The sequence below is a fragment of the Microcaecilia unicolor genome, chromosome 2, assembly GCF_901765095.1.
Source record: "Microcaecilia unicolor chromosome 2, aMicUni1.1, whole genome shotgun sequence".
NCBI lineage: Eukaryota > Metazoa > Chordata > Amphibia > Gymnophiona > Siphonopidae > Microcaecilia > Microcaecilia unicolor.
Window position 1 is genome coordinate 14,288,643 of NC_044032.1, and position 14,230 is coordinate 14,302,872.

Sequence of the window (14,230 nt, forward strand, 5' to 3'; positions counted from 1 at the left end):
TGTGCCAGGGGGTCTGTATAGCGCATTACCTGGAGACCTTCCTGTCTTAATTCAAGACCAGGAACAATGTGGAAGTTGGTGTTAAGTGGAAGTAGCTTTTTGTAGAGTATGGCTAGACCCCTCCCCCCTTTTTTTGTCTTGCCTGGGTGAGTGAAGAGCACTGTAACCGAGGGGGTATAGGTGAGAGAATTCTGGGCTATTTTGTTCCTGTAGCCAGGTCTCAACTATAAAGACAAGGCCAAAGTCATTGGCTTCGTTCAGGTCATGATGTAACAGTAACTTGTTTCTGATCGATCTGGCATTGGTGTACATGCATGGGACTGGTGCTGGAGAAGGAACGGTATGGATTTGATGGTGACATGAGATTCTGGTTAGTCTTCTGTTTTTTCCTCGGTTTACTTGTAGTTGATGTTGTATGGGGGGGGGGGGGGGCGGTGATTTAGGCAGTCTGCTTGCAAGGCACCCGGGTCCTTGTGTGGCCTCTTGTTAAGTCTGCAGCTTATTTGGTACAAGACTGGAATGGGATGAGTAAAGAGGTTGTCTGTTCCTGCCCCTAGACTGCCTAGCACTGCTAGAAACAGTAGGCCATAGGTTGACCATCTCAGTAACTAGTATGGTGGTGTCGGCAGCTGGATAGATTGGTTTATCAGTACCTTGGATGGGGCGTTAGAGCCTCTGTCTTATGTCCGGGGTGGACGGACGGTTGGCTCACGTCAGCTCTACTCCAGGTGCTACGCAAAGGAGCGCGTTAAGGTATGTGCCTGGGCTTTGCAGTCTTGATCCTGCAGCATCTGCTTCAGAGCAGTAGGAAATGCTCCATTCAACTGATTTAAAATTCCCAGGCTGCCTCTCAAGACCCCAACCGCACTGTAGAAACCAAATTCACCTACTGACTGTATGGGAGGCCCAAGATGCTAAGGACTCCTCTAAACAGAAAGACTGGTATTTATGATCTTGGTGTCCATATCTGCAACACTATCTCCCTTGGGGCGCAGTATGATTCTGAATACTCTGAATGAGCACCCAGTGGGTTTGGGAACCTTGGAGGCTATGGGTGGATGATCTTTCCTTGGATGGTAATAGTGATCTGGAGGTTGGGCCCTAAAATGATTAGTAGGGAGAGTAAAGACACAAACTCTCTCCACATTTTATTGTAGTCTTCATGAGGGGTGCGTGAGGTTGGGGTTTGCAACCTCTAAGTGGAAGTCTGATTTTCACATCTTGGGAGGGTGGGAGGTTAGGGGAATAGATCGGGGGGAGCTGGGGCTAGATTGGGGAGGTCTTGTTGGTTATGCTATGCAAGGTTAGGGTGGGTGGGGGGGGGGGGGTGAAAATGGTAAAATGTTGATGACAGGCAATCGCATGTACTCTAGTTTTAACATTTTTATTGACAACAAAGGACTAAAGTTCCCAGGCTTTTGAGTGATGCTTCTTTGTGGGGGGGGGGGGGGGGGGGGCGTGAATTAGAGGGGGGTTTTTTGTCTGTTGTGATCAGTCTTGCAATAGAATGGCATTTGTAATTTTTTTTTTCTTTTGTCAATAGTCGAGCAATAGTTTTAGTTGTTTAGAGGGTTTAAAAGCAGGGGCATAGCCAGAAAATAGATTTTGGGTGGGCCTAGGCAAGAACTGGATGGGCACCAAGTGTTCCCCCCCCCCCCCCCCCCCAATCCCTAAAAATATCTCAGCTGGTGAGAACCTGAATATATGTAAACAGCTTTGAATGTAGTTGCAAAAACCTCAGAAAGGCGGTATATCAAGTCCCATTTCCCTTCCCTTTCAACCTTGGCAGTCTGCAGCAGGCATGTGCCGGTAGCATGGAGACTAGCATTTTTGTTACCATCAGGGGGAAGTCTTCAGCTGGTAGAGCTTGGGATCTCCACCAGCTACCACTAAATGTGTGCTACTGTTGGGTGGGCCTGAGCCCTAAATTGGTGGGCCCTGGCCCACCTGTGGCTACGCCACTGTTTAAAAGGATTTGAACACATTTTTGAATGACATGTCCCTTAATTGCCCATAAAGTCAGAAGCATTGACATAGTTGTGGAAGAATGATGGGGAATGGATCTTCCAATTAGGATCTGGGTATGTCCAAGAGACCTAGATTGACCAATGCTGGGCTGACTGGACCATTGATCAGATCGATTGGCATTTCTGAATCATTTCAATTGAAAGTTGCATGCATGTTTGACGTATGCTTTAGGTAGTTTGAATATGTCCAGTACAGGACTGTGTATGTCGTAGCGCTATAGACATTACTGGTGATAGAGGCTACTGGTGATGGGGGATGGAGTAGGTGACCCTTTAAAGAGCTTTACCAAATATCTGACTTTTTAGTGAAAGGGAACTGGGAGGCATTTAGAATGACCGTTGGTGTTACTGGTGATCTGTGTAACATTCTCTTCTCTTTGGGGCTGCAGCTAACTTGGACAGTGAAATCTGTTGGAAAGATTTTAGAGGTGGGTCCGCATGAAGTTATCGTCAGTTACCTGCCCCTGAACCATATTGCAGCACAATTTCAGGACATATGGGTCCCCATAGCCTCTGGAGGGACCACCTATTTTGCAGAGCCAGATGCTATAAAGGTAAGAGTCCTGGGCCCTGCCTAATCTGTGGTGGCAGTTCAGATCATTTGTGCCTAATTTAGGATATCTGTTTTGGTTGACACATGACAAGATTCTACATGTCTGTCCTTTAGAAATCTCTGTAGGCTCATGCTTCACCCTTATGATCATATGGCAACCTTGCATGAAGTAATGCTTAGTTACTTGAGGATCTGACTCCGTTATTGTAGTTAGCACCTCCAGGGATGGAGTTTACCAACCAGCAAAGGGTTGAGTGCTTCGATTTTGTGATGAATCGGTGAGATGCTAGATGCCACCCTGCTGCCCTCTACCAGGGTGACTTAGGGTAGTAAGATGTTAACTTGCTGTTCATGAGGCCTGTCATTAGACCTCCAGTCAAAGGCTGGGATAAAGTAGTTCTGATCTTAGATACATCTTTGGATGTCTCATTCCACTCTTTCAAGCTGCAGTGAGATGAAAAAAAAGAAAGAAACTAGGACTATACTTGTAACATTTGAAAGAGGCACCTCCAGTCTTTCAGGTTCATCCCTAGTGGAATGCTCTAGAGCTGGTTGGCCTCTGACCCTCCATGATCTAGCCTGGCATAGGCTTAGCGGCACCTGGTTGCTTTCTTGAATTCTGTTAACTTTTTCTCTCTTTACCCTTTTCTGTGGTGACCTTGGAGCTTGACCACCTTGGAGTCTTGTACTGTCACCTTGTCCTAGCACTCTGTTCCATTGACGTTGGCTGCTTATACATGTATTTATTTTTATTTATTTGTTCCATTTGTATCCCACATTTTCCCACCTATTTGCAGGCTCAAAGTGGCTTACAGAGTGTGGTTATGACATAATCATTTCGTGTTAACAGGTTCATTTCTTATAGTTTGAATGTTGGTAAGAGAAGATTAGCATAGTCGTTTCATAAGTACAATTCTTGCTGTTTAAAGATTGGGTAGGGGAGGATAGACGGGAAGTGTTAGGTAAGTTAGAGGTGAGCTGTGGTAATTGTGTGATTTGTTGAAGTAGTTTGTAGGCTATGTATTTTCCTTGTAGGCCTTTTGGAAGAGATGAGTTTTCAGAGATTTGCGGAAGTTGGTTAATTCGTCAATAGCTTTCAAGTCTGTAGGTAGATCATTCCACAGCTGCATGCTCAAGTAGGAGAAGGTGGTGGCATGTGTCAGTTTGTATTTCAGTCCTTTGTAGCTGGGGAAGTGTAGATTGAGATTTGCGGGATGATTTTACAGCGTTTCTGGGAGGCAGGTCCACAAGGTTTAGCATGTAGATTGGGGCGTCTGCATGTATAATTTTGTGTACTATCGTGCAGATCTTGAACTTAACACGTTCTTTGAGTGGGAGCCAATGGAGTTTCTCTCTTAAGGGTTTAGCACTTCCATATTTATTTTTCCAAATATGAGTCTGGCGGCAGTATTCTGGGCTGTTTGGAGTTTTTTAATAGTTCTTTGCGGCCGGCGTATAGTGCATTACAGTAGTCTAGGTGGCTTATTACCATTGACTGTACCAGGGTGCGGAAGATATGTCTCGGGAAGAAAGGTTTTACTCTTTTGAGTTTCCACACTGATTGGAACATTCTCTTCGTTGTATTCTTCACATAACAAGCGTGAGGTTTCAGTTGATAGTCACTCCAAGAATTTTTAGGTTTTGCGCAACGGGAAGAGAACAGTATGGTGTGATTATTTTGGAGTAGGAGATTTTGTTGTGTTGTGAGGTTAGTACTAGACATTGTGTTTTCTCCTTTGAGTTTGTTTCAACACATTAGCCCAGGAGTGCATGGTTTGGAGGCTTTGATTGATCTCGTTGGTGATTTCATTTAGATCCTGCTTGAATGGGATGTAGATCGTGACATCTGCATATATATAGGGATTGAGGTTTTGATTGGCTAGGAGTTTGGCTAGTGGTATCATCATTAGGTTGAAGAGAGTTGGTGATAGGGGGGATCCTTGGGGAACTCTGCATTCAGGTGTCCATGAGGATGATGTGTCCGCGTTGATTGCGACTTGGTATGCTCTTGTGGTCAGGAATCCTTTCTAACCATTAGAGGACTATGCCTCCTACTCCGAAGTATTCTAGTATGTGTAATAGTATTTCATAGTAACATAGTAGATGACGGCAGAAAAAGACCTGCATGGTCCATCCAGTCTGCCCAACAAGATAAACTCACATGTGCTACTTTTTGTGTATACCTGTCCTTTTCCGGGCACAGACGCTATAAGTCTGCCCAGCACTATCCCCGCCTCCCACCACCGGTTCTGGCACAGACCGTATAAGTCTGCCCAGCACCATCTCCATCTCCCGCCACCGGCTTTGCCATCCAATCTCGTCTAAGCTCTTTAGGATCCATTCCTTCTAAGCAGGATTCCTTTGTTTATCCCACGCATGTTTGAATTACATTACCGTTTTCGTTTCCACCACCTCCCGCGGGAGGGCATTCCAAGCATCCACCACTCTCTCCGTGAAAAAATACTTCCTGACATTTTTCTTGTCTGTCCCCCTTCAATCTCATTTCATGTCCTCTCGTTCTACTGCCTTCGCATCTCCGGAAAAGGTTCATTTGCAGATTAATACCTTTCAAATATTTGAACGTCTGTATCATATCACCCCTGTTTCTCCTTTCCTCCAGAGTATACATGTTTAGTTCAGCAAGTCTCTCCTCATACGTCTTGTAACGCAAATCCCATACCATTCTCATAGCTTTTCTTTGCACCGCTTCAATTCTTTTTACATCCTTATGATACGGCCTCCAGAACTGAACACAATACTCCAGGTGGGGCCTCACCAATGACTTATACAGGGGCATCAACACCCCCTTTCTTCTGCTGGTCACACCTCTCTCTATACAGTCTTAACAACCTTCTAGCTAGGGCCACCGCCTTGTCACACTGTTTCGTCGCATTCAAATCCTCAGATACTATCACCCCAAGATCCCTCTCCCCATCTGTACCTATCAGACTCTCCCCGCCTAACATATACGTCTCCCGTGGATTTCTACTCCCTAAGTGATTCACTTTGCATTTATTCGCATTGAATTTTAATTGCCAAACCTTAGACCATTCTTCTAGCTTCCGTAGGTCCTTTTTTCATGTTTTCCACTCCCTCCGGGGTGTCCACTCTGTTACAGATCTTAGTATTATCCGCAAATAGGCAAACTTTACCTTCTAACTCTTCGGCAATGTCACTCACAAATATATTGAACAGAATCGGCCCCAGCACCGATCCTTGAGGCACTCCACTACTCACCTTTCGCTCCTCCGAGTGAATTCCATTCACCACCACCCTCTGGCGTCTGTCCGTCAACCAGTTCCTAATCTAGTTCACCACTTCGGGGTCCTAGCTTCAGCCCATCCAGTTTATTTAAGAGCCTCCTGTGGGGAACCGTGTCGAAAGCTTTGCTGAAATCTAAGTAGATTACGTCCTTAGCTCGTCCCTGATTCAATTCTCCAGTTACCCAATCAAAGAATTCAATGAGATTCGTTTGGCACGATTTCCCTTTGGTAAAAACCATGTTGTCTCAGATCTTGCAACTTATTGGCTTCCAGGAAATTCACTATCCTTTCCTTCAGCATCGCTTCCATTACTTTTCCAATAACTGAAGTGAGGCTTACCGGCCTGTAGTTTCCAGCTTCTTCCCTATCACCACTTTTGTGAAGAGGGACCACATCCGCCGTTCTCCAATCCCTTGGAACCTCTCCCGTCTCCAAGGATATATTAAACAAATCTTTTTAAGAGGACACGCCAGAACCTGTACATAAGTAGTGCCATACTGGGAAAGACCAAAGGTCCATCTAGCCCAGCATCCTGTCACCGACAGTGGCCAATCCAGGTCAAGGGCACCTGGCACGCTCCCCAAACGTAAAAACATTCCAGACAAGTTATACCTAAAAATGCGGAATTTTTCCAAGTCCATTTAATAGCGGTCTATGGACTTGTCCTTTAGGAATCTATCTAACCCCTTTTTAAACTCCGTCAAGCTAACCGCCCGTACCACGTTCTCCGGCAACGAATTCCAGAGTCTAATTACACGTTGGGTGAAGAAAAATTTTCTCCGATTCGTTTTAAATTTACCACACTGTAGCTTCAACTCATGCCCTCTAGTCCTAGTATTTTTGGATAGCGTGAACAGTCGCTTCACATCCACCCGATCCATTCCACTCATTATTTTATACACTTCTATCATATCTCCCCTCAGCCGTCTCTTCTCCAAGCTAAAAAGCCCTAGCCTTCTCAGCCTCTCTTCATAGGAAAGTCGTCCCATCCCCACTATCATTTTCGTCGCCCTTCGCTGTACCTTTTCCAATTCTACTATATCTTTTTTGAGATACGGAGACCAGTACTGAACACAATACTCCAGGTGCGGTCGCACCATGGAGCGATACAACGGCATTATAACATCCGCACACCTGGACTCCATACCCTTCCTAATAACACCCAACATTCTATTCGCTTTCCTAGCCGCAGCAGCACACTGAGCAGAAGGTTTCAGCGTATCATCGACGACGACACCCAGATCCCTTTCTTGATCCGTAACTCCTAACGCGGAACCTTGCAAGACGTAGCTATAATTCGGGTTCCTCTTACCCACATGCATCACTTTGCACTTGTCAACATTGAACTTCATCTGCCACTTGCACGCCCAATCTCCCAGTCTCGCAAGGTCCTCCTGTAATCGTTCACATTCCTCCTGCGACTTGACGACCCTGAATAATTTTGTGTCATCGGCGAATTTAATTACCTCACTAGTTATTCCCATCTCTAGGTCATTTATAAATACATTAAAAAGCAACGGACCCAGCACAGACCCCTGCGGGACCCCACTAACTACCCTCCTCCACTGAGAATACTGGCCACGCAATCTTACTCTCTGAGCTCCCTCAATATCCTAGGGTGGATCCCATCCGGTCCCTTGGCTTTGTCCACCTTTAGCTTTTCAAGTTGTTCATACACACTCTTCCATGAACGGCGCTCTATCCACTTCAGTCTCATTTGTACTTTTTCCAGTCAATCGCGGTCCTTCTCCAGGATTTTCTTCTGTGAAAACAGAAGTATCTATTTAGCAAATTTGCTTTTTCTTCATCATTATCCACATAGCGGTTCACAGTATCTTTTAGTCTCACAATTCCCTTTTTAGTCCTTCTCCTTTCACTAATATACCTGAAGAAAATTTTGCCACCTCTCCTTACATTTCTAGCCATTTGTTCTTCCGTTTGCGCTTTCGCCAGATGTATCTCTCTCGGCTTCTTTCAGTTTGACCATGTCGAATTATAAGAGTATGTTGTTGCCAGTTGGAATCGCTTGTTTGAAGGCGTTCATTGCCGACACTAGTACTGTTTTGGTACTGTGATTTGTCCGAAATCCTGACTGCGATTTGTGCAGAATTGAATGTTCAGTTAGGTACTCAGAGTTGTTCCGTCACTATGCCCTCCATGAGTTTAGTCATGAGTGGGATAGATGCTACTGGGCAATAGCTGGTTAGGTCAGTTGTGCTTTTTTTCGCATCTTTTGGCAGTGGGGTAAGTAGGATGTTTCCGTTCCATGTTTTATTTTGTTTGATTTCTATTGATAACCTTTCTCCATGGGAAAGAGGCCGTTTTGAAGCCTGTAATTTATGTGCTTTGTAAGGTCTTTTTTGAATTGTTTGGGGGCTGATTTTATTAGGCTATTGAGGCAGACGTCCAATTTGCATTGTGACTTAGCGTATTTTTCAAGCCATTTTGAGAATTCATCAGAAGATAATCGTGTCAAACTTGGTCCATGATTGATCTGCTGGGCATTCCCCTAGTTTTGAGTCTAGGCAATCAAGGATGCTTGTGTACTCAATTTTATTAGTAGGTATCGTGAGTTGTAGCTTTGTGATTTTTTTCGTTGAAGTACTTTGCAAGATTGGTTGCAGATGGGGTGTCTGTGTTAGAGGTGACCGGTGTGGTGTTTAGGAGTTTGTTTACAAGTGTGAAGAGTTTGTGTGTGTCCTTGTAATTTGGTCCTATTGTGGCTTTGTAATATGTTCTTTTAGTTTGTCTGATAGTGTATTTGTATTTCCTTTGTAGTTTTTTCCAGTCATTGAGTGTATGTTCGTCTTTTTTCTTGATCCATGCTCGTTCTAATCTTCTGACTTGTGTTTTCAGTTCTTTCAGTTCTTCATTGAACCATGGTATGGAATTTATTCTATATGAGGTTCTGTTTTGCATCTGTTGTCCCACTCTTGGAGAAATTGGGGAGAGTCTGTGGGAGTTGTCCAATCGTCTGTAAAGAATTGTTGCCAGAATGTTTGCGGGTCAATTTTACCTCTCGTACTATGTTTTAGTCCCTTGTTTTTGTTGTCTTTTTTTTGTTTTCCAACGTAAGGAGAGGTTTGCTTTGTAGTGATTGGTCCATGGCGTGGCTGTCCATTTTGTATCTGGAAGTGTGAGGTAGGATTCTGATGGGAATTTGTAGGTGATAATATCTAAGGTGTGTCTTTTTTTGTGGGTGGGTTGCATGTCTGGCCAGTGGAGTTCCCATAGTTGGAGGAATTCCTTGCATTCCATTACATTACTTGAGTTGGTGTCCTCTAGATGGAGATTGATGTCTCCTGCTATAAGAAGGTCCTGGGCGGAAACTCAAGTGTTCGAAATGAAGTCCATAAAGTGTGTTTGTGAGTCTTGCCATTTGCCCGGGGGTCTGTAGAACAGGATTAGGTTTAGGTGGTCACATAGTTTGGGGTGATTAATTCTAACTGAGGCTATTTCGAGATGGGGTAGCATGGATTCTGCTATTGTAACTATGAATTGAGATTTATAAATGATTGCTATGCCGCCTCCTCTTTTCTGTCTCTTGTACAATGGGTTATTTTTGTAGCCTGGAGGACAGAGCTCTAGGATTATAGGATCTTGAGTCATGGATCCACGTCTCAGTAATGAGTAGGAAATCGAGGTGTTCATCCGTAATCCAGTCGGTTATGGTATTGGTTTTTGTTACTACCGATCTGGCATTGATGTAGCCTATTTGTATTAGTTAGTGGTGTTCATGTGGGTGGGAATTTTTATCAGTTGTCTATCTTCTTGGTATTTGATTTTGTTGAATTCTTTTTGTCCTTTCTGTTGATGGTATTCATGGATGGCGGGTTTCTCATGGTTTTTTTTTATTTTTTTGGATAGGCATATTATGCGTGGGTTGTGTGGATGGTGTGTGAGGTGTGGGTCTGTTTATGTTCGTGATTATGAGTGTGTGTTGGATTAGAGTGAAATAGTAAATAGGAATAGTTCATTGGATTTCATCCCAGCAAAGCAAAGCAGATAAAGCGCATAAAGCAGGCAAAATCATACCAAGGTTGTAGTGCCGTAATGGTGATCGCCATATCTGGAGTGAGAAATACAAAGTGGTATTGCGTTAAAGTTCATTAGTGACAGTAGGTGAAGCAGTCAAGTATAAAGAGTTCGGTTATATCCAGTTCTGGTATACGTTTCGTCTGGTATTTAGGATGGATCATTGTAGTTTGGTTTTTAGTGATTTTCAGAAGTTTGTTAGGTCGTGCATTGTTATGACGTTTGGTAGTGTATTCCATAGTTGCATGCTTATGTATACACGGGTATACACAAAAAGTAGCACATATGAGTTTATCTTGTTGGGCAGACTGGATGGACTGTGCAGGTCTTTTTCTGCCGTCATCTACTATGTTACTATGTAGGAGAAGCTGGATGCATATGTTGATTTATATTTTAGTCCTTTGCAGCTGGGGTAGTGGAGATTCAGGAATGTGCGTGCTGACCTTTTTATGTTTCTAGCTGGTAAGTCTGAGGTCTGACATGTAGACCGGGGCCTCGCCGTGAATGATTTTATGAACCAGGGTGCAAATTTTGAACGGGATACGTGGCCAGTGTAGTTTTTCTCCTAGGGGTTTGGCATTTTCGTATTTAGTTTTGCCAAATAGGAGTCTAGCTGCTGTATTTTGGGCAGTTTGGAGTTTCTCGGTGAATTATTCTTTGCATCCAGCACAGATTGCATTGCAGTAATCTAGGTGGCTTAGCACCATTGATTGTACCAAGCTGCAGAATATTTCCCTTGGGAAGAAAGGTTTTGTTCTTTTGAGTTTCCACATTGAATGGAACATTTTCTTTTTTTTTTTTTTTTTTTTTGCATGGCTTTCTAGTGTGAGATTTTGGTAGATTGTAACTCCGAGACTTTTCAGGCTGTCTGAAACAGGAAGGGTGTAGTCTGGCGTGTTTATAGTGGTGGGTTTGTTTGTGTTGTTGTGATGAGGATGAGACATTGTGGTTTTTTTTCTGCGTTGTTTTAATTGAAATGCATCCGACCATGAGTTCATGATTTGGAGGCTGTGATTGATTTTATTTGTGATTTCTGATCATGTTTGAACGGAATGTAGATCATGACATTGTCTGCATAGATGTAGGGATTAAGGCCTTGGTTGGATAGTGATTTGGCTAGAGGTGTCGTCATTAGGTTGAAAAGGGTCAGTGAAAGCGGTGATCCTTGGGGGTACGCATTCTGGTTTCCATGGTGATGTATTCGAGTTTGATATCACTTGGTATGTTGTTTCAGTTAGGAAGCCTTCGATCCAACTAAGTACGTTTCCTCCAATCCCAAAGTATTCTAAGATGTTTAGCAGTATTTTATGGTTTACTATGTCGAACACGCTGGACATGTCGAATTGTAGGAGAAGTACACTGTTGCCGGTTGCAATTGCTTGTTTGAATTTGGTTAGGGGAGTGATTATTACTGTCTCAGTGCTGTGGTTGGATCGAAATCCTGATTGTGATTTGTGTAGTATTGAGAATTTGTTTAAGTATTTGGTAAGTTGTTTGGTTACCATACTTTCCATTAGTTGGACTTCCAGAGGGATGGATGCTACCAGGTGGTAGCTAGTTATATCATTTGCTTTTTTCTTTGAATCTTTAGGTATTGGGGTGAGTAGCATGTTTCCTTTATCCTTAGGGTAGAGTCCATGTTGTAGCATGTAGTTTAGGTTTGACGTGAGGTCTGTTATGAAGCGTTGAGGGGTGGATTTTATTAGCTGGTTGGGACATATGTCTAGTTTGCAGTGGAATTTGGCAAACCTATTGATCGCTTGGGTGATGGTTTCATCGGTGAGTAGAGCGAAGTTTGTCCAGATTCGGTCTGCTGGATATTCATTGGGGATTGGGTCCAGACAGTCAATGAATTTTTCGTGTTAAATGGTAGCGTGAGTCGTAACTTTATAATTTTCTCATTGAAGTATTTAGCAAGGTTGTTTGCTGATGGGGTGTCTATGTTGGTCGTGGTAACCGGTGTGGTGTCTAATAGTTTGTTCATGAGTTGGAAAATGTATGTGTGTCTTTGTAGTCTGGAACTATTTTGGTTTTGAAGTATGATCTTTTGGTTTGTCTTATTGCATATTTGTATTTTCTTTGCATTTGTTTCCATGCAGTAAGTGTATATTCATCTTTTATTTTATTCCATGTTTTAGTTTTTCAGTTCTTTGTTGAACCATGGTATCGAGTTGTGTCTTCGTGAGGTTCTTGTTTGTAGTGGTGCTATTTTGTCTAATATGCTTCTGCATCTGTTGTCCCAATCTAAGAGAGAGTGTTTCGAGTCGGTTTGTGCTTTCCATTCGTTCTTGTAGATTGGTTGCCAGAATGTTACAGGGTCAATTTGGCCTCTCGTGGTGTAGTTTGTGTGTTCTTGATTGTGGTAAGAGCCTTTTTTCACCATTGTAGGGATAGGTTTAATTTGTGGTGGTCTGACCATGGTGTGTCCGTTTTGTGTCTGTTAATATTAGGTTTAAGTCTGGGGACAATTTGTGTGAGGTTGGGTGTGTCCTTTGACATGGGTTGCTTGCATATTTGAGCAGTTGAGATAGAGATAGATAGATATAATTCCTAAAGACTGGGATTGGCATGCCCTTTAACTACTTCAAAATACTACACTTCACCATTCACCATAATATATATATATATATATATATATATATATATATATATATATATATATATATATATATATATATATATATAAGGCCTGTTTCTGACACACATGAAACAGGCGCTAGCAAGGTTTTCCTCAGTGTGTATGTTTGAGAGAGAGTGTGTGTGTGAGTAACTGTGTGTGACAGAGAGTGAGTGAGACTGGGTGCGAGTGTGTGTGCCAGGGCCCCCCCTCCTTCCCAGTTCCAGGGTCGTCGTCCCCCTCCCTCCCTGCCTCTGAGTTCCAGGGTCGCCCCTCCCTGCCTCCCTCCGAGTTTCAGGGTCCCCTTCCTCCCCTGCATTATGCTGTCTCCCCTGCATTCATCCATATGCAGGCAACGTCCTCTGTGCCCTGCCCCTCCATCCATCCATGTGCAGCATCTCTCCCCTGCCCCTCCACCTCCCTCCGAGTTCCAGTGTCTCCCTCCCACCAATTTCTAGGGTCCCCCTCCCTCTGTCCCTCCATCCCAGTTCCAGGGTCCCATGGAACTGGGAGGGAGGGGGGACGGAGAACGTTGGAGGAGTGACGTCAGCAGGTGGTTACAATCCCAGTGAGACACATTGGAATGTTGGAGGAGCAAATTGTTCTAAATCTAATATAATAATTTGCTCCTCCAACATTCTAATGTGTCTGCACAAGTGTTCATAAAATCTTCGGAGACACCCCGTCATACATGATAGACCTCGTGGACCTCCCACCCAGAAATGCCAAAAGATCAGCCTGCACTTTTCTTAATCTACACTTTCCCAACTGCAAAGGATTAAAATATAGACTAATACATGCGTCCAGCTTTTCCTACATGGGTACAAAGTTGTGGAATGCACTACCAAAACAACTGAAAACAATCGAGACAACTTTCGTAAATCTTTGAAAACATATCTCTTCAACAAAGCCTACCACGAAAATCCATAACTAACTACAACTTCTCAACACTCCACCCTTATAATCAGCAGTTATATAGAAAGAGTTTAGAATATCGTCTCGTAATCCTTAATATCTTTGTAACAACAATTGTATCTTTTGTACCCTGAAATGGCGATGCCATAACAGGTCTTTGTAAGCCACATTGAGCCTGCAAATAGGTGGAAAAATGTGGGATACAAGTGCAATAAATATTTACTGTCCCATTGAAAAATGCCTTTTTTTGAAAAATGCCTTTTTCCTATCCAAAAAAAAAAAGGCCCAGCGTGTGCGAAAAACACGTGCCCACACAACCACAAGCCACTTTTTACCGCAGCTTAGTAAAAGGACCCCTAAATATCTGTACCCAAAATTCAAGACCCTGTATTTTCTTTTTTTCTTGCATTGAAACCTTGCTTGCAGTTATTCTGAGGTTCATCGATCACTTCGATTTCTTCTTTTATATACCGATTTCATCCCCGAGGATTTTGCTGCAGTTAACAAATCACTCGTCAGTAGAGGAATAATATAAGTAGTATTCAATAGCATTGGTACAAAATGTCTGCAGCAGTTCAGAGAAAACTTTAAGAGAAACCTGCATAAATTGCATAATGTCACCACTAAATATTCAACAAGATTTCTTTCTCTAGACTGGCAGATATTTCCATAGCTATTTAGTAAGTCCATTCTTAATCTGTATAACTTCTATGAAAACAGGAGGAAAAGACTTAAGATCCATGCAATTTAGTAAAGAAATTGTGACTGACCTTCTTAAGTTTAAATTTTTAATTTTATTTCAGTACGTTTTGGGCTATTG

General features: G+C 43.1%; 1 protein-coding gene across 5 annotated transcripts in view; it reads left to right on the forward strand.

The window, feature by feature from the left end:
- LOC115462790 (long-chain-fatty-acid--CoA ligase ACSBG2-like) overlaps positions 1–14,230 on the forward strand; it is a 130,095-nt gene that overhangs the window by 85,511 nt on the left and 30,354 nt on the right. For 4 of the 5 annotated variants that reach the window (XM_030192791.1, XM_030192792.1, XM_030192794.1 and 1 more), the window contains one exon: positions 2,417–2,581. The exons of the other annotated variant lie outside the window; for it this stretch is intronic. In XM_030192791.1, coding sequence (XP_030048651.1) covers positions 2,417–2,581 — 165 coding nt within the window. The remainder of the gene's footprint in view (positions 1–2,416; positions 2,582–14,230) is intronic. 5 annotated transcript variants of the gene reach the window in all.